At 34.6% G+C, this 21,522-nt stretch overlaps 2 protein-coding genes across 5 annotated transcripts; both read left to right on the plus strand.

Annotated features, from left to right (window-relative positions):
• Nucleotides 1-174: 174 nt before the first annotated feature.
• rps23 (ribosomal protein S23) lies at nt 175-2,190 on the plus strand. Its single transcript, XM_077204203.1, has 4 exons — nt 175-250; nt 958-1,117; nt 1,203-1,323; nt 1,995-2,190. Exons 1-4 carry the CDS (start codon nt 247-249, stop codon nt 2,139-2,141), a joined length of 432 nt encoding a protein of 143 aa, XP_077060318.1. The 5' UTR covers nt 175-246; the 3' UTR covers nt 2,142-2,190.
• A 5,376-nt stretch (nt 2,191-7,566) lies between these two features.
• asb14a (ankyrin repeat and SOCS box containing 14a) lies at nt 7,567-21,195 on the plus strand. 4 transcript variants are annotated; one of them, XM_077204207.1, is made up of 13 exons: nt 7,567-7,936; nt 8,805-8,934; nt 10,730-10,837; nt 10,986-11,159; nt 11,221-11,273; nt 12,394-12,525; nt 12,619-12,777; nt 14,731-14,976; nt 16,313-16,484; nt 18,933-19,296; nt 19,390-19,476; nt 19,554-19,707; nt 20,656-21,195. In XM_077204207.1, exons 3-13 carry the CDS (start codon nt 10,773-10,775, stop codon nt 20,832-20,834), a joined length of 1,785 nt encoding a protein of 594 aa, XP_077060322.1. In that variant the 5' UTR covers nt 7,567-7,936; nt 8,805-8,934; nt 10,730-10,772; the 3' UTR covers nt 20,835-21,195. The 4 variants fall into 4 exon arrangements, with proteins under 4 accessions (XP_077060322.1, XP_077060320.1, XP_077060319.1 ...); XM_077204205.1 differs by having other exon boundaries at nt 10,636-10,837; nt 18,933-19,476; XM_077204204.1 differs by having other exon boundaries at nt 18,933-19,476.
• Nucleotides 21,196-21,522: the final 327 nt, after the last annotated feature.

The raw sequence follows: 21,522 nt of genomic DNA on the forward strand, positions 1-21,522 counted from the left end.
AAGAAGCATAAATAGATAGATAGATAGATAGATAGATAGATAGATAGATAGATAGATAGATAGATAGATAGATAGATAGATAGATAGATAGATAGGTAGATTAATTAGAGAGTAAACACTTAATAGACACAGTCACGTCCTTTTGTACAGGCACTCGCTTTGGCGTACCGTGGGGTCCTTCCAGCAGTCATTTGTGCAGAGCGTCACGTGATCGTTCTTTCCTGTCCGGACTCAGAGCACGCGATCATGGGTACGTGTGAGGCGACAATAAAACTTCACAAAAAGCTGTAATACTTAATTTTATCTCATAATTATCTGGGTTTACATGTCGTTAAAAGCTTCATGTATCGCTTTATATGTAGTGATGATCGCTATGAAGCCGTTTTTGTAGCTATTTTGTGTTTTCTAACGGAGGCATCGTGGAGCGGCCATGAGCTGCTCATACAGTGATGCACTAAACACTCTGAGATGATCTTTATTTACACGTTCATTCACAGTATTAAACGGCCTTTTTATTTGCATTTTATATATTTCTATATATATGCTTTAAAATTATGGCAACATTGTTTTTTCTAGGGTAATTTAAGACGGCATAACAGTAACTTTAGTTTGAATCTTAAGTGAATCCTCTTGCTAGAAGGTTTCTTTAATGCCTTTTGACTCTTAAACGATGAATCCGAAACAACCATACCTGTAATTGTGGTTTGTATTTTGATGAGCATCTTGAAGCTCTTGACAGTCACCAAGTGAACAAACAACATCTGCCGTATAAATGTGGGCGATTTATTTATTTTCAGTGAGTTGTATTTAGTTCTAATCTGTTTTATAGGTATAAAAGATTTCCTTGTAATTGCAAATGATTTACAATGTCATGGATGTTAACAGTGGGATTCTGGGTATATGAACAACTTGAAACTACTGCTTTTTCTTATGCCTTTCTCCTTTTTCCTCCTTTAGGCAAGTGTCGTGGACTGCGTACTGCTAGAAAACTGCGGAACCACCGCCGCGAGCAGAAATGGCATGATAAACAGTACAAGAAGGCTCATTTGGGGACCGCTCTGAAGGCCAACCCCTTCGGTGGAGCTTCTCACGCCAAAGGCATCGTGCTTGAGAAAGTGTAAGGCGATGTTCATCAAGACAAAGATGAATATGTGGGTTTACAAAGGAATAAATGACGTTAACTTTGTTTGTCATCATGACAGTGGTGTTGAAGCCAAGCAGCCCAACTCTGCCATCAGGAAGTGCGTCAGGGTCCAGCTGATCAAGAACGGCAAGAAGATCACAGCTTTCGTGCCCAACGACGGCTGCTTGAATTTCATTGAGGTAAATTGGATTCATGCACTAGTAACTAGACTAGTAGGGGTTTAACGATACCCTCATTTCACAATTTGACTCATATCACGATCCTGAACTCACGATACGATATTATTTCGATACTCCAAGACATATGGTTAAAGATTAAAATGCTAAATTTGATATTACGTTGTGGGTGTAAATGAATAGGCTTTGACTTGGTGCTGGTAACCCAATGCACAGGACAATGGTAACACCAGAATATAAAATATTGATGATTTTGAAGCTGAAAATACAGAATTATTTTAGACTAGTTATATTTAAAATAATGTAGGCCACGTTTTACTGACAACATAAATGTATTATTATTATTATGAGACATTTGGCATTATCAGGACCCACAAATATTCCCCATTGTATTATTTTACATTATATTCAACATTATATATAGTAGTTTAATGTAGTACTGAGACAAACTCTGTAAACTTGAATTTTTTCCTCGCATAGTAATTTTTATTTTGGGTGAACTAAACACAATACATATTGTCACTATCCATGAAACATATTGTTGCATTTTTGTATTGCGATATATTGTGACACGATATATTGTTAAACCCCTAGTAACTAGACATTATTTGCTATATTTCAGTTTAAGAGAATAAAATAGTGCATTAATGAACCACATAATTTCTCTGTTCCAGGAAAACGATGAGGTTCTGGTGGCAGGATTCGGTCGTAAGGGACACGCCGTGGGTGATATCCCTGGTGTTCGATTCAAGGTGGTGAAGGTGGCCAACGTTTCTCTTCTGGCTCTGTACAAAGGCAAGAAGGAGAGACCCAGATCATAAACTGTTCTTGGTGAAATCACAATAAAAGGAATTTTTTCTGTTCCATAAACTGTCCATTTGTGTCTTTTCTAGAATGCTTTGAAGTTTAGATGGTTAGAAGTGTGTGCTGCGGTGATGACGTAAGTTAACACCACCGTGATGCCCTCAACCAATGAGATTTGTCCATTGGCTTTTAGATTATTGCAGAAAATATGCTCTGACTGAGACCAGCTGAAGTTTGATTCTTACACGTTTTATCCATTGGGATAATCTTCACAAATGAACAACTTTTATGAATTTTCAACATGACATCATGACTTTGCGTAAACATACACGCCACTTTCAAGTCAAGTGGCGTGTTATCTATACGCATTTTTAGCTATCCGCGTGTATGTCCACACCGAAACGAACCGTCATCTTTCCGCGTGTATGTCTACGCCATTAAATGTCCGAGTGATTCCGCGTGTATGTGTACGCCGTTAAATGTCCGAGCGAAACGAAGCAAAATGTATATCTACATCTGGGGAGCGATATTTTTTTTCCTATGATGGTAGGGGAAGACTCATAAATGGTATTAACCCCAGTGACGGGTAGGTTTAGGGACGGGGTTGGGGTAGGTCATATATTTATATGTGATGTAACGTTAAGTCAAGGGCGTTCATAAACACGCTGAAAAGTGATTATGCGTGTTGTTAGCACGCCAAAAATGGAGATACGAATTGCCGTGTCATACATACGCCATTTCATGAGATCAGTCTGGAATTTTGAAGCCTAAATATAATCGGCGGAAGTAAAGAAAATAAGTGTCACGGTCACGTGACTTCAATGTAAACGACTGACGACAATTTCAGTTTATTTTAAAAGAAAACATTAGTTTTCTGAGTTAAAATAGTTTGCACGAGCGTGATAATGAACACCACGAGGCTGTAAAAGTGAGTAGAAGATTTTTCCTTTGCGGCTGATGATGCTAAATGTCCCTGCCCAGACACTTTAGCAATTCCCTTTTTTTAAGACAAGTAAAAACTTAAAATATATATCATAAGTGATATTACTGATGTTTTTTATTTTGAACAGTACAATATGAAAAGATTTTGAGCTTGTTAATCATTTCAGTTATTTAACCAAAAACCCATTGGCTTGAGGACGATGGAAGCAGAAGTGCTGGAACGTTTTTTCCTATAAAAGTTATCCCTGATGAAACGAATGAAACAGAAACATGTTGTTTTAAAGTTCCTTCTCTGCTAATATTAAAATCTCATACTTTTAGGTTTTCAGTATAGTACAATAGGTTCAGTATAGTATTTCTGGATTCACAACATTTAAGCATGATTTTTTTATTGCCAATTCTGTATAGTAGTGATGGTCTTGAGTAATATTTATAGATTATATTTTAAATATGTCTTACAGTTCAATGTGAATTAGTTGGTTGTGGTTATCAAGGTCATATTCCATCTAATATCGAGATCTGGAAAGGCAGGATTAAAAGTTGATGTAATTATGCACAGTATGTTAATGCTGCAAAACAAAAAGTATTTCTCAAGCGGATGCTTTCAAATCTCATAACGGAGATCAATGTAATTTAAAAACCGTATATACACTCACCTAAAGGATTATTAGGAACACCCAGTTCAATTTCTCATTAATGCAATTATCTAATCAACCAATCACATGGCAGTTGCTTCAATGCATTTAGGGGTGTGGTCCTGGTCAAGACAATCTCTGAACTCCAAACTGAATGTCAGAATGGGAAAGAAAGGTGATTTAAGCAATTTTGAGCGTGGCATGGTTGTTGGTGCCAGACGGGCCGGTTTGAGTATTTCACAATCTTCTCAGTTACTAGGATTTTCACGCACAACCATTTATAGGGTTTACAAAGAATGGTTTGAAAAGGGAAAAACATCCACTATGCGGCAGTCCTGTGGGCGAAAATGCCTTGTTGATGCTAGAAGTCAGAGGAGAATGGGCCGACTGATTCAAGCTGATAGAAGAGCAACTTTGAATGAAATAACCACTCGTTACAACCGTGGTATGCAGCAAAGCATTTGTGAAGCCACAACACACACAACCTTGAGGCGGATGGGCTACAACAGCAGAAGACCCCACCGGGTACCACTCATCTCCACTACAAATAGGAAAAAGAGGCTACAATTTGCAAGAGCTCACCAAAATTGGACAGTTGAAGACTGGAAAAATGTTGCCTGGTCTGATGAGTCTCGATTTCTGTAGAGACATTCAGATGGTAGAGTCAGAATTTGGCGTAAACAGAATGAGAACATGGATCCATCATGCCTTGTTACCACTGTGCAGGCTGGTGGTGGTGGTGTAATGGTGTGGGGGATGTTTTCTTGGCACACTTTAGGCCCCTTAGTGCCAATTGGGCATCGTTTAAATGCCACGGCCTACCTGAGCATTGTTTCTCACCATGTCCATCCCTTTATGGCCACCATGTACCCATCCTCTGATGGCTACTTCCAGCAGGATAATGCACCATGTCACAAAGCTCGAATCATTTCAAATTGGTTTCTTGAGCATGACAATGAGTTCACTGTACTAAAATGGCCCCCATAGTCACCAGGGGCCTCATTTATAAAACTGCGTAGAATCCTTACTAAAAGTGTACGTGCGTCCGAAAGCCAAAAATGGCGTACGCAAACAAATATTCAGACTTATAAAACCGTGCGTACGCCAGAACCTGCGCTGAATTCACTTTATAAATCCCAGTTAGCGGAAGATTGTGCTCATGCGTCTCCTCCCCGAAACAACCATATATGGAGCTTACAGCGCCTAGTTTTACTATGCATATCCTCATCTGTATATCATTTGCATATGATTATTCATCCACATGATAACATGTTTAACGGTACAAGACATTTGGAAAATATGAAATACGGATGTGCTGTCAGATTACTTACATTAATAAAAAATTATTTAGTAGCCTATCCTTGCTTTGTTTTTGAATAAATCAAATAGTGTAAAATACATTTCGGAGAAAGTTTTTCTTAATCTTTTCCACTGGCCAAAGAGTATTTTTATTTGATTTATATTTTTAATGGAAACAGGTAGACCTTGTTGTGCATTATTTGCACGAAACTATTTTCTCAATCTCAATCTGCTATTATCATAAGCAATTATCTCTGTAGTTAAAACATTAAAACACAGCATGCCAGAGGAAAAGTGTTCGAAAGCATTGCATCCACAACAAATATTTCTATTTATTGAATATAAAAAATGTTGTAACTTCTCAGTAATGATTTCATGTAATTTAAGTGTTTAACTCCATTAATCAGAATGGCATATTTAATCTAAATGTTTACATCAGAAGTAAAACATAGTTTAAATCATTATTTTATGTATTTAAACTGCTATTGTGAACATGCACTGTATTTATGATTAGGACTTACCGGTATAATGAAGATTTACGGCTATATATGCGTCAGTTTCACTAAACGGCCCAACGCGCTCGCTGGGGCGGACATTTAAAAAGGGATGGATGTTTGCTTCATGTGATAGGCTTGGTGAGTAAAATTATATTTGTATTATCTTTCTGTATATGTATAATTTTCTTTAGATTTTCTGTCTAAAAGTGACCAAAAAGACATTTAACTCCAGCTCACCATCGGTGTCGCCAAACTGCTCCATCTCCAAAACGTTCGTACGCATGGGTCAGAGTTTGCGTGCAGGTGCGCAATTTTTCCCGTCAAGTTTGTTTTTATAAATCACAACTTATGCGTCGGAAGTGGCGTACGCATCTTTCAGGGCCATGTGCATCTCACAAATCTCCATAAACTGCAAGATGCTATCCTATCAATATGGGCCAACATTTCTAAAGAATACTCTCAGCACCTTGTTGAATCAATGCCACGTAGAATTAAGGCAGTTCTGAAGGCGAAAGACACAAGTCAAACACAGTTTTAGTATGGTGCTCCTAATAATCCTTTAGGTGAGTGTTTATGGATTAACCTGATGATCGATATAGACTTTTAAAAAGTCCAAAAAACAATTGAAACGTTTTTTTTTTTTTTGTGAATCGGGGAATCCTGCATGTTACACTGGTGACCTGTCAATCATCTGACTTCTGTGCTGGAGAAAGAGTGCAATAAAAGCCTCTCACAGCACTGAAGTGGCTTCCTGTCCTCGTGCAGAATCTCTCTCTCTTTCTCTCTCAATAATGTGAAGCTGACTGACCGTGGCAGTGAACGCTGTGATTGTTCCCAGAATCCAGACGGCTCCTGGCCTCAAAATCACATTCTAGTTTCATAACAGGTAAATCATGTGGGACTAAAACACATTTGAGACTCAAAATGCAGTTTTTTCTCCTGTGAAGTAAGAGTGCATCTGTTGATGCCCTGTGAAATGATCACCGGTTCGTATAATGTATCTGGTGGGTTTTCTAAAAGGAGGCAGGTGTGGATTGGATCGTGCTTTAACTCTTTTAAAAGTTTGTGGGGAAATGATGTGGAAGAGTAAACACTGAATGTGCTTCTCCTGAGGTTGCGATATAAACACTAGATCTGGAAAAATAGAATAGCTTGTACATTTCTAAAGAATTAAAGTTCCACATGTTGCAAATTAGTTGTTAGTGGAATTAATTAGTTGACGGTCCATTAAACAGCTTGTAATCTTGCATTGCTGTGAGACCGATCCGGCTGGTGTTTCGGATACATTAAGTTCTGCTTTCCCCCATCTGAGCAGTATTTCATCTTTTATCCTCTATGATTTCCGTAGCGGCTGTTATTGTTTCTGGAACATTACCCATCCAAATGCACATGGGTGTAAAACTGGAACGGTCCGCTCATCTGCACTACACCAATAACATTGATTTTCTGACTGACTGCATATGCAACCCAGCTGTATTTCAGAGCAAATTTGACTTTAAGACAATAAGAAATTGTATTCCACCCTCAAGCCCCTTATATCCTGATCTCTACATGCACATCAGTCCTTACTTCACTGTAAGCTCATGCCTTTTCCACACATTTATCAGTTACCAGGCTTGGAAAAATAATAGCTGCATATTTATTTATTTTTTATTTTTTTGTAACACTTTACAATAAGGTTCATTAGTAAACTACCGTAGTTAATATGAACTAAGAATGAACAATACTTCTTCAGCATTTATTAATCTTAGATCATATTAATTTCAACATTTACTAATACATTATTTAATTCAAGCATTGTATTTGTTAACATTATTTAATGCACTGTGAACTAACATGAACAAACAATGAACAGCTGGATTTCTACTAACTAACGTTAACAAATATTAATGAATACTGTAACAAATGTTTTGATCATTGTTAGTTCATGTTAGTTAATAAATTAACTAATGAACCTTATTGTAAAGTGTGACCATTTTGTTTATAGGGCTGAAATACATAGTTTTAGCAATTACATAAAATACAATTAAAAACACAACACAGTAGACAACACTATTATTATGTAGTGAAGCAGTTGCAAGTGTCCGTGAACAAAGATGATATAATAGTTTTAAAAGATGAAGTCTTCAGAGTGTGTCCAGTTTAAGAAAGGTTAGGTATCTTTATAGGTATATTTAAGGTATGGCACATGGAGTGACTCTTCTTGATGTCTTCAGATCACTGTAAGCGGAAGAGCTAGCGATGACCTGAGATAACCTGTGTAAAGCAGTGCTGTGTTTCTGCTGCAGTGCTTGTGTGTGTGTGTGTGTTGTTTTCTCAATCTCGCTCTCTGCAGGTGGTGTTAATGCAACCGAAGGACGTCCCACTGCAGGCTCCGAGATGTACTTTTGGAAATGATTGTTACTATGTTTACAGCGGTGTTTGGCTGCGCAAGAGACGGTTAGCAAGCTGTTTAGAAAAAGACTCCAAAATGTAAACAGACTCTCTTACATTTGGCTTTATTAACATTTTTTTTTACATACAATTGGATTAAAAATGCAAATTCATTCATTTTTGAGACCGTATCTTGCTAAATTAAACATGCCACATAAAGAGATTAGCAAGATGTTTTGAAGCTCTTTCAGTGAAAGGAAAATATTTATTTTATTGTATTTTTTGTTTTGTTTTGATTAGCTGTCTCTATAGATGTTTTAATCTTGAACTATTTAATCTTATTTTATTTGATCAAAACTGTTTTTAATATAAAATTGAATTAAAAATGCAAAAAATCCTATTTACTTCTGAGATAACTCACTGAACATGCAATGTTAAGAGATTAGCAAGCTGTTAAGAAATCAGTCAAAGGAAAAGACTCCAAAAATACAATTTTATTATTTATTTAGTATTTAGATTAGTTTTCCTATTTAATTTACAGCTGCTAATCTTATCAATAACATTTTGTAATATAATTCTACATAAAATTTGATTAAATTGCTTAATTACTTCATTTAATTAGGCCAAACGTGCCTGAAAAGAATTGACCCAGGCTGATTTCCTAATGCACATTTGCAGCTGGTGTTGAACAGTTGCTCGTGGTCATTGATGAACTGAACGAGGCCAGCTTTATCGATCTCTGAGTGGCCGCTTTTAAATACATAATCCATTTCTTCCATTAAAGTCCATTCGCACGTTTTTATATAGATAAATCGGGTGAGATGCACTAATGGAGGTGCTTTCAAAACATTATATGCATGTTATTATGCAGATGCAACAAAAAATGTCTTAAACTATAGCACAAAAATCTGATGTTTATTTTTGTTCTTTGCAGACTTTATACAAGATCCAGCCTAGACATTTCCAAAGGCGATTACAGGCCGAGGCAAACCACCTTCCTAAAAGACGAATGAAAGAGTGCAATATAAGAGGATTCTGGGCAGATTAGGACAGGAACACATAAGGTGAGTTATGAAGTGATGAAATATGTTTTGTCAGATTGGTGTCAATGCTGTCCCGGCCTAGAATCAACCCAGAACATTATTGCATCAGCTGCAGACCGAATCTGATTCATCAAGCAATGTGTGTCAAAGCAGCATTTGTGTGTGTTTTATGCCTAGCCATCAGTTACCTTGTGAGAGATTTTATATAATCTATGATTATTTTATGAAAACGGAAATTAACGTTAGCGTTGTTGGTTTTCTGATGCATCTCAAAAAGGAATCTTTTGTTTAGTCTCTCTTTCCTCAACAGTTTACAGCTGCTTTTTTGTAAAAAATTTTTTTTACCAATTTAATCTTATTTTATTTGATTGGGCTTTCAAAAGTTGTTCTATAATAATGCATATTGAGTACGGTTTCATATAATAATAAAAAAAAAAAGGTAAGCAACATAAAATGTATGCTGCACAGAACATGGTATGCTAATAATATATCCATTGAATACTTGCAATTGGCTTTCCACAATAGTATTCCTACTGTTTCTGCATTAAATAATCTAAACTGTGACTGTATTCAGATTTATGTATGGATAACTGTACACCACTGCAATGCAACCGGACGCAATATAGCTAAACTATGATTTTTAAATCTCTAACATGAGTCTACTTGTTTGATTGGGGAGTCGAAAATAAAAATATGACACACATTTAGATTTAAAGCATTTTAGTAAGATTTTAACTGATCTTCAGTCACTGATTTAATTCATGTGAAATGTTTGATGTTGCATATACTTCAGCTATTGGTTTGTAAAAACTTTTATTTTTAAAAATATGTTAGGCAGTATTCTAGTATTCTTTTCTGCAAGAATGGAATCTGAATCTGTGCAAACATATTAAACATTGCCATCTAGTGTTCAGATGCATGATGTAATTAATATTCCCGCACAACAGCCCATAAAGCAGCGATAATGATGCCATGTGGAAAAAAAATGGTACCATGGCACATTTGATGTTGCAGAATGACCGACTGAAAGTGTGTGTGTGTGTGTGTGTGTGCGTGTGTGCGTGTGCGTGCGCGCGCGCGGACCATCCACCAAAGCAGGGGTTTTCAAATTGCATTATTGAAATAATTATTGATTATTAAAAATAAATAATAAATAAAATAATTAAAATAAATGGGATTTAAATTAAAACATTTGATTCAAGTATATAAATAACTACATTAATAAAAAATATATAAAATAAATAAAATAAGATTAAACTAACTAAATAATTTAGATTAAAATAAAAAAATAAAATGTATTTAAATTAATACATTTGAATAAAATTAAATGCTTAAAAATATTTAAATACTTTTTTTAATAAAATACAATTTTATTTAAATAAATAAAATAAATTTGATAAAACGAACTAAATAATTCAAACTTAATTTGAATAAGCAGTGTAAAAATCTAATAAAAATTAAATGAAATTAAGATTAAACTAAGTAAATCAATTGATTAAAACAAAAAATTTATTAATATAAATCAATTCAATTTGATTTAAATAAATAATAAATTAATACATTTGATTCAAATAATTTGATTAAAAAGTACAGTACCACAGTGAGTAGAAAAATGCAATGATGTAAAATAATAGAAATAAATAAATATTTTTCATATTAATAATATTCATTTTTCACAGAATTAATTGGGTCTACATGACATATCCGCCTTTTAAATTTTAGGTTTGGGCTCCCTCGCATGAGGATGATAATATTTGGGGGATTGAAAAGATTGAAAAGCCCTGCACTAATGTGTCCTTCTGTGTCGCATGACCAGGTATTTATAGAAGAACTGTGACCTAAATATTAAATAACCGAGTATGCAGTCAATGCGACCCCCCAAACCCACAGAGGACCGAACAACAACACTTGCTGTCAGAAAAAGGTAACGTGAAAATGACATTTGAATCTACACACACTGCTAATGATTATTGTGCTAGGCCTACATGTCATGATATTAACATGCGTTAAAGCATTTAAACATCACATTGATTTGCTCAGGTGTTATTTACAGTTTTCAGTGTGTGTTGCAGATCGCAGGTATTTTCTGTAGCAGGTTCACAGGAGATCAACATCATGGATTTGGAAACATCCGAAGGGATTTCTGACGATGATTCTGAGACTCAACTCATGATCGAACAGAGTCTCCGTCAGCGACACAAGCAAACCGAGTTCAAGGAGAAGTGTGTGTCTGGTGACGCCTGCAGGTCACACACACTTTCTGCTGATACACAGATGTTGCTGATACTGTTGTATTCTTGTCTGCAGGATTATTCAGATCAGCCCTGAGAGAGAGAAGATATTCAATGCAATAAAGCATGGTATGAATGGGGAATCACACAAAAACATATCCAGGTTAGATTCACACCAAAATAAAAATAAAAAAGGAGAAAATTGAATGCTATATGACTATTTTTAAGGGCAATTGCATTTTTTTTTTAGATTGTAACAATGTTTTCATGCCAAATACAATTTAATTTATTTTAGTATTTATAAATTAGTAGTAATAATACAAATAAATTGATTAAAATTAAAGTCAGTTAAAATTATTCTGTTTAATTATCAGTTAAATAATAAATGAGTAAACATCAGTATACCCATATCAATTAATGAGTAAACATTTGATTAAATTAATTTATATAACTATTTTTAAGGACAATTGCATTTTTTTTTTTAGTTTTTTTGTAGATTGTAACAATGTTTTCATGCCAAATACAATTTATTTTATTGTAGTATTTAAAATAAATTAGTAATAATAATTACAATAAATGGATTAAAATTAGTTAAAATTATTCAGTTTAATTATCAGTTAAATAATAAATTAGTAAACATCAGTATACCCAGTAAATATCAATTAATGAGTGAACATTTGATTCAAATAATTTAAATTTGATTTAAATAAATAATACATTAATAAATTTGATTAAAATAAAAATACATAAATAAAACATTTGATTAAAAATAAATAATATTGTTAATTCTTTTTTAAATTCTTATATTCTCAATAGAGATTATAGTTAAACATTTGTTCTGCATTATATAAAAATACTGGAATACTTTATTGGGACTCTGTGACAACAACATGGCCTACTATCATTAATTATTATTAATTTTTTTGGGAAAGATGTACTTAATTGTCAATAATAATATAAATTAGCGCAATATATATTGACCTTAATATTCCAAAATGTTCCCAGGCTTTATAAATAATATTTTCATAAATAATATGTATTAATTGTTAGTTTGTTAGTCTATTTATGAGTGATTTATGACCTTGACATCAGGATTCATGAGTTTCACCTGAATATTACCATTATTATCATCCCATTTAAATAGTAAATGTAATATCTGCAGGTTTATGCTAGTTAGTGTTGGTTTGGTGCTAGTCATGATGTTCACTTATATAACTGATCTGCTTCTGTTTGCTAATGTCTTCATCAGGAGATGAAAACACTCTCCGTAAACTGACTGTCCATCATCAGGCTTTCTCTGAAGAGGACGACACAGGTTTCCTGCCGTTACAAGAGGCCGCCGTGCAGAACAACCAGAACATCCTTCAGATCACATTTACCGGTTTGTCGTGAGGATGCACACTGTTTTGAATCAGTAATATAGTTCTCATGTGTTTTACTCATCTCAGTAACTGTGATCTGAACTCTTCAACAGCCTCTCCTGAGGATGCGAAGCACAGACAGACTCACCGGGGGAAGACCGCGCTCTTCTTATCGGTGGAAAAAGGTCTTTTGGACAACGCTTGTTTCTTGCTGGAGAACGGCAGCGGCGCAGACAGCCTGGACCAGGACCAGGACTCTCCTCTCGTCGTGGGTCAGAAACACATCATTCTTCAATTGGTTACAAACGAGAGATATACACTACCGTTAAAAAGTTTGAGGTCAAAAAGATTTATTTCTTTATTTTAATTTTTTAAAGAAATTAATACTTTTCTTCAGAACGGAGTCGGACGCATTAAATTGATCAAAAGTGACAGTTAAGACATTCATAATAATGCAAAATATTTATTTTTTAATTAAATGCTTTTCTCTTGAACTTTCAAAGAGTCCAGGAAAAATAAATCACGGTTTGCACAAAAATATGAAGCAGCACTGTGATCATAATCATAAATGTTTCTTGAGCAACAAATCATCATATTATAGTGATTTCTGAAGGATCATGTGACACTGAAGACTGGAGTAATGATGCTGAAAATTCAGCTTTGGTCACAGGAATAAATTACAGTTTACTATTTATTCACATAGAAAACAGCTGTTTTAAATTGAAATAATATTTCACAATATTACTGGGTTTGTTTTGTATTTTAATCAAATAAACTCAGCCTTGGTGAGCAGAAGAGACTTCTTTTAAAAACATTAGAAATCTTACCGACCCAAAACTTTTGAACAGCAGTGTATGTATATATATATAATATGTCGTGTGGACTCTAATAAAGTTAAATATTATTTAAAGGTACACTATGTAACTTATGACCCTCTAGTATGGGATATAAAAAACAAAACTGCATGTCTTTTTCGGAAGAACATTATTTTAGTTGTGCGTCGGCTCTGCATGACTGTGCAAATGTGTATGATCCTTTCTCACATAACTAATAAAAGAGATATAGATTATACTGCTGATAAAACATTCACTGCTAGGCGTCAGAGATATAACCAGTTGAGATGAAAGGATCTGGATCTGAAGACGTTACTGTAGTTTTACCCGTTAATACACACGATACTACAACAACCGTAATGAAATGATCTTCACAATAGATAAAGCTTTACAGAGAACTCTGTTAGAGAGACTCATATGACAGTTTATCTGTTCAATAAAACACTTACTCTCCTGTTGAGTAATAAAAACACCATCATCTCCGCGTCACTTGTACAACATTTCAGATCCCTCAGTTCTCCATCTCTGAAACGCCAAGCTGATGTTGATTCTTTTTTTATTACAAGGTCTGTCTCTCTTTTCTCCAGCAGACTCTCCTCTGTTCACACACACACACACACACGCACTAAAGGTGCATCATTAAAGGTGCAGTGTGTGATTTTTAGCGGCATCTAGTGGTGAGGTTACGAATTGCAACCAACAAATGTTACGGTGGCCGACAGGAAAATATGTCATCGTCTGAGACAGCAGAGAGTAGCAGTTCAGCAATGAGGTTTCTTTACAAGGATAAATCAAGAAATCATGTTTACTTAATTATTCAGTAAAACTATATGTTATTGTGAATATTATTGTTGCTTGTTCATCATTGTGTCAGTGTTTTATTCGCTGAACTAAGCTTGCTTCCTTGCACGTAGAGCAACATAGTAACGAAACGCGTTTGTCCGTTTAGGGCCACCATAGAAACACGTTGGCGCATTTCAATGTAAGGGAACCCGTGGTGTGTGTAGACAGAAACTGCTCATTCTAAGGTAATACAAATATAACGGTTCATTAAGTAAGGTCTTTATACACCACTGAAAACTTATTTTTCAAGGTAGTGAGGAAACGCGCTCTGTAGCGCTGTGTGTTCGCTGTCGGCTACGCTAGAAACATGACCACACAATATGTCGTCGACCTCCATAGAAGGGGGAGCCTGCGGTTATGGAGATATAAATGTCTCATTCTAGGGTAATAAAAACATAACGGTTCATTATGCAAGGTCTTTATACACCACTGAAAACATAGTTATGTATCTTATATTGCATTTCTGTCAATAGATCCTCAGATATATTACACAATGCACCTTTAAGTTTAGTTTTTAATCTTCCTGGCCAAGTCTTTTTATTCCCACAGCTATAAGAAATAACCACTACGACATGGCGAAGCTTCTGCTCAACTTCAGCGCGAGAGTTGACCAGGAGGGGGCGCACCGCAGGACTGCCCTGCACGAAGCTGCTCGACTGGGCCTGGACGAGCTCGTGGATCTGCTGTTGAAGAGCGGAGCTCATCCTGACCCCAGAAGCTCCTACGGCCTGACCCCGCTAGCGTTAGCTGCGCAGGCGGGACACCTGGAGATCACTCGAACGCTTCTCCGGAGAGGTCAGGGGATTATTAGAGTTCACTCAAATTAAAACCATAATAAAAATAAAAGTTAACTAAAATTACTAAAAGTGAAAATATTACAAACTGTATATAGTCCAGTCATTTTAAGCCAAAATGGCGGTCAACCTAAAACAAATTGCAACCGAAGCAAACTCTGATTTTTAATTCTCAATAAAATCTCTTCAATAATAATGAATAAAAGCAGATTTCTAAAGTACTTCTTCCTGCCTCTGTCTTAATGTTCATGGGGTAGACTAAATGGGATACATTAACATTAAGTTTTTTACTGTGATATGTCAACAGGATTCAACAAGACATTTTCACCAATATTTAGATCTGTGTAGGTATTTATGCAAATTAGCACATATGTAATTAGATTATGCACCGTTTGTCCATGTCCAAACAATTTCAAAAAACTTGTAATACATTTTTTGTTTGTCTTGATGTAAGTAATCAACTCAGTAATTTTCATGGTGATATCTAAAGGTTAAATTTTTTTCCCTATTCACGTTTAAAAAAGAATAGGCGTATTAATAGGAAATATTTGGGTCTTTTTCTAAACGTTCCCCTAATGGGATTCTTCGGGGCTTGTTTTCCTTACTCAGGACATATTGAGGATACAAAATCAGTTGAGTTTGCTTCTGTAGGAATTTTTTCAACTTTTTATCATAAAATGACTGGATTAATAGGCATATAATAAATAACAAAAAACATGACAAAATTACTAAAACTAACTCAAAAATCAAAGTAGTTCAAAATATTAATAAAAACTGTAACAGTGTCTTAATCATACTAAAATAACTAGGACTCAGTATCTGCTGTTTAAAAAGCAATGTGTGGCATTTACTTGAAATAAAATAAACTTTAACTGACAAAATGTAAACTTTTTTTATTTCACCTAGATGCAACATTCCTCATTTTTATTTAGTTTAACTTGATGAATTTTATCTTTCACTAAAATTTTAACTAAAATTAAAATGAAGACATTTATTTTATTTCACACATGATGTGAATGTACTTAATAATAAATATACTTTTGGATGTTTTCTTTCCACAAGTCCTAAAAAAAAACATGTAATGGAAGCAAAATCTCAAAATTAACCAGTGCATGAAAAAACAATGTTTTTTGGTTGTAGTGTCTTTCCTTAAATATTTTAAAATGTGTTTTATTTCTATATATATGCTAAATAAAATAAAATGTTGTATTGTTGCACTATCAAACTCAATGAAATCTGTATTTTAAAGCAAAAGTGTAACTTTTAACAATGCACAATTTCTTTTCACCCCACAGAATCCAAACATGTGAATAATAAAAGCTTGTGTTGGTGTTCAGGTGCTGATGTGGAGTCTCAGGCTGAGGACAGCGCAACGATCCTGTTCGAGGCGTCTGCTTCTGGAAACACAGATGTTATATCATTACTGCTGGAGTACGGGGCGGATGCAAACATCCCCAAACACACGGGACACCTTCCCATCCACAGAGTGGCCCATCGTGGACATGTGAAGTTAGTGTCAATCATATGACGCGCATGTTTTCTTCTATGACAGTGAATGTAACGACGCATGGCGAAGCCTTCGTATTGATTTCTTTGGTAAACTAAACCCTAGACGTTTGCATGAAATTATACTAATATTCTGACATTTCTGATGCTTAAACAGTTTTTGCTGCTTAATATTTTTTTTGAGACCGTGATACGTTTTATTTTTCAGGATTCTTTGATTAAGTGAAAGTTTAGAAGAACACCATTTATTTAAAATTGAAATCTTTTGTAACACTATAAATGTCTTTACTGTCACTTTTGATCAATTTAACGCATCCTTTCTGAATAAAACTGTTACTTACTTAAAAAAAAGAAAATCTTACTGACCTCAAACTTTTGAATGTATATATATTGTCCCAGAAACGCTTCACTCTAAAAAATGCTTGGTTGTTTTAACCCAATTTTGGGTCAAATATGGATAAACCCAAATGTTGGGTTAAAAATGTAATGTAAAAGTTTAACCCAACGGCTGGGTTTATCTAGTCTGGCTCCGCCCTCCTACGTACTTCCGCTCAATTTTCATTTTCCTTCAGTACTATGTACAAATGAAATGAAATGACCAGGCTAGGGTTTGTCCATATTTGACCCAAAGTTCGGTTAAAACAACTTTTAATAGCATTTTTGTTCTTGACTCAGAGAGCTCAATGCGCTGCAACTGTAGAAAACACATGCAAATATACAAAACACCAGCAAATTAAGAAAACATCCGTTTGACTCACAATGCAACCCAATATAGAAACAGGCTGATAATGTCATAATGTGAGTATTTGCAGCACAAGTGTGTTGTCAAACTGATGATGTTTTCTATTTGCACGTGTTTTCTTCAGGACAGCGCATTTGTATTTAAAATAATGGCTTTGTGAAATAAGCGTATTGGAGGAGAATTGAACTGGACTGGGCGATGACATCAATGTTTTCACCAGAGCTGCTAATTTTTTATAATTAGTATTTTATTGAATTTTGAACACCACTGTTAGATTGTAGTCAACGTTACAGTTGACATCTTAACATATATCGCATAGTGATGATACATTTATGAAAAAAAAAAAAACTAAAATGATTAACCCAGACAAGGTAATAGAAATCAGAAGTAAAACAAAACAAAACATTCTCATTCCATAATTGATGGAGTAGATGAAAAAAAGAATGGGTTTTAAAATAAGCTTCATTTTCCAATACAAAATGTTAAAAAATATACACACAAAAAAACCTTTTTACACAGTTATTGAACCAAACTGAACTGATTTCAACTGAATAATGACTGTTTACTCTCTCCTTTTTAGAGCTGCTAATCAGCAGAATCAAATTCTGTTTGCATCATTGATTATTTTCTTGTTTATCAACTTCAACTTTTATTTTTATATATATAGGATATTTAATAGCATTGTTGCTGCCCAAAGTGCTTCACAGTTATAACTAAACACAATAAAACATACATATATAAAAACATGTGCAGAGCCTAGCAGATGAAGGCATGGCTACACTCTTAGATATGCCTCTCACACAACTCTATAGTGAGATCAGTATAGCAGCCATGTAATGGGTAAGTCATGTGACCAAATGATAATGGGAGTGTCATTAATTAAGTGGGGTTAAAACACTTGTGTGTGTGTGTGTGTGTGTGTGTGTGTGTGTGTGTGTGTGTGTGTGTGTGTGTGTGTGTGTGTGTGTGTGTGTGTGTGTGTGTGTGTGTGTGTGTGTGTGTGTGTGTGTGTGTGTGTTCTTATGGAAGAATGGGGCTGATTGCTGGAGCACATACAGGTGAAACTCGAAAAATAAGAATATCATGCATAACTTGTATTTCAGTAATTCAGATTAAAGGGTGAAACTAATATATTTAGTATATATATATATAACTATATACATATGCATGATTATACTTTTCAGAGGGCCGACATTTCTGTATTTAAAATCCTTTTTTTTAATTGATTTCATGTAATTTTTTAATTTTTTGAGATTTTGAATTTGGGGTTTTCATAAGCTGTAAGCCATAATCATCAAAATTGTAACTTTTGCAAGATATTCAAATTTTTCGAGTTTCACCTGTATTTTGTTGACCGTGCAAACCTATAAAACAACATGCAAGCTTCAAGGATAAACGTGTCCCAGAAGTTATTCCTCCACTCAGCTCCTTAGTGGTTTTTGGATTGTTTTTATGTGCCGCTACAATCAGTGTAGAGAGAAAGAAAACTAAATAAAAAAAAGTTATTACTACCATGTACAGAATACCCTTAACTAAAAGCGAAGTTAAATAGATAAGTTTTCAACTGAGACTTAATTTCTATTTTGAAGTAATAGGAGCCAAAACTGGAAAAGCTCGGTCACCCTATACACCATCACTGTAAAGCGGCTTTGTGAAACTGTGTGTTGTATATAGCGCTATATTAATGATGAGACTGGACTTGTGCGCAGGGCTCTGGCTCTCCTGATACCCATCACGACGCTGGAGTCAGTGTATGACAGTGGCATCAGTCCTCTTCATTCAGCAGCGGCTGCTGGACACACACACTGTCTGGAGATGCTGCTCAACGCTGGTTACGACCCCAACTTCATGCTTCATCCATGGGTTCGGCGTAACTATGATGATAAACGCCAGTCTGCGCTTTACTTCGCCGTATCCAATGACGACGTCGCATCCGCCAGAGTTTTACTGGAGGCCGGAGCGATGCCCAACCAGGACCCCGTCAAATGCCTCCAGGTGGCGCTGCGTCTGGGAAACCATGAGCTTATCAACACTTTACTTCGATATGGAGCCAATGTGAATTACTTCTGCAGGGTGAACACCACGCACTTTCCCTCGGCCTTACAATACGCTCTGAAGGACGAGGTGGTGCTGAGGATGCTGTGTAACTATGGTTACGATGTGCAGAGATGCTTCGACTGTTCGTATGGGGAGGGATCTCATGTGCCGAGTGGTTTTGAGGGCTGGAGTGATGCTGTCATTAAAGACACCCTGGTGATTGATTTCATTGAGTTTGCTGTTTGATTGAATGTTTTGTATTTGTTTTGAATCCTCTTTTCCTCTCCCTGTAGTTCTGCGAGTTCATGTCGGTCTCATGGCTGAAGGATCTCTCAGGAAACCTGGTCCGCATCATGCTGGATTATGTTGATCACATTACCGTTTGCTCCAAACTGAAGGCTTTGCTCATGGAGCAAAAACAGTGGGCTGAAATATGCAAAATTCAAGGTTTGTACATAATTATAATGATGATGATGATGATGATAATAATAATAATAATATATTCTCTCTATATATCTATATCTATCTATCTATCTATCTATCTATCTATCTATATATATATATATATATACATACACATATTTTTTATGCAAATCAGTAGTAAAAACATACAATACAAATTTTCTAATTATATCACACACACATATATATTAATTTAATTATTTATATACATATCAAATTTGTATTGTATGTTTTTTACTGCTGATTGATATAAAAAATGTAATGCAGTGAAAATTTACTTAAATTGACAAAAATCAAGGTTTGTAAAATAGCAATTTATTTACTACTAACAATAATAGATATTCATTATATTATACCTCGTATAATAATAGTATTATAGATTATTGATATTACTATTAATAATAGTAATTACTGTAAATTGTTCACACATTATTATTGTATTTGTATATATTGTATATGTGTGTTGAATGTTTTTTACTGTTTATTTTAAATAATATATTTTAAAATGAAAAATTACAGGTAAGTTCAAGGTTTGTACAATAACAATTTATAAAAAAATAATAGATATTCGCTATATTATACTTTATTTCATAATACTATTGTAAATAGTTACAGTGAATACTTGTTTGTATATTTTATATTTTCATTGTATATTTCATTTCATTTTCATTGCTGATTTAAATGACAAAAATACTGTAATGAAGTTAAAAAAATACTTAAAATTACTTTAAAATGAGAATCACAATTGCAAATGACAAAAAAACTGCTTAATTGTTATGAAAATGTCTATGCAAAAAAATAATGGGTTTTAAAATAAGCTTCATTTTCCAAATACAAAATATATGAACCCTTTTCTTTTGACTTGTGCATGAAACAGATTTTTCTCTGCTCATGTCATGTTTTGATATCTAAGTGTAGTGTTTGTGTTGTCAGAGAACGTGCGCGGACTACAGCATCTCTCTCGGCTGAAGATCAGAGCTTGTTTGGGTCGACTGCGCTTGAGAGCTCCAGTTTTCATGAGTTTCCTTCCATTGCCAGACCGACTGAAGCAATACATCCTATACAGAGAATATGATCTCTACGGTCAGAAATGCCAAACGCAAAGCAAATGATCCAGAACACACAGCTGTAGCAACACAGAATTACCGAATTATGAAGTATAGTGGACACTGTTGACGTGTTTTTACAGAATATATACACAGTTCTTGGAAAATAAACAAAGTCTTAACGTTAATGCATATTTATAGAACTCAATAAAATGTTTAAATGAATAATGAATAAATAATAGCCACCTATGCATCTTTTATGAAGGAAAGTGGTCTTTAAAGGATTAGCTTTTTTTAAGAAGCACACCTGTGTGAAATTATTTTTTTAATCTAGTGAGATTTTAAATTTAGGTGGCTAAAGTGTGTATGCAAGATATATTTTAACATATGAAAATAAATTCTCATTAAATGGTTCTTTTTAAATGTACTTAACTATTTACATTTTTCCGTTTATTGAAATTCAAAATTTTACAAACATCAAATATATATATATATATATATATATATATATATAATGTACACTGTGTGTGTGTGTGTGTGTGTGTGTGTGTGTGTGTGTGTGTGTGTGTGTGTGTGTGTGTGTGTGTGTGTGTGAACATATATCTACAATACATAAATACGAAAAATAAATAATAATAATGTTGTAAGATCTTGGTAAAGTGGAAAAAACACATTAATGAATGAAATATTTGTCTTATATATTAATATCACTAACCATCAAAGAGTCACGAATGGCTTTTATTTCTTGAAAACA

Source organism: Siphateles boraxobius, unplaced genomic scaffold (genome assembly GCF_051911475.1).
Source record: "Siphateles boraxobius isolate OS27281-9 unplaced genomic scaffold, OSU_SipBor_1 5, whole genome shotgun sequence".
Taxonomy (NCBI): domain Eukaryota; kingdom Metazoa; phylum Chordata; class Actinopteri; order Cypriniformes; family Leuciscidae; genus Siphateles; species Siphateles boraxobius.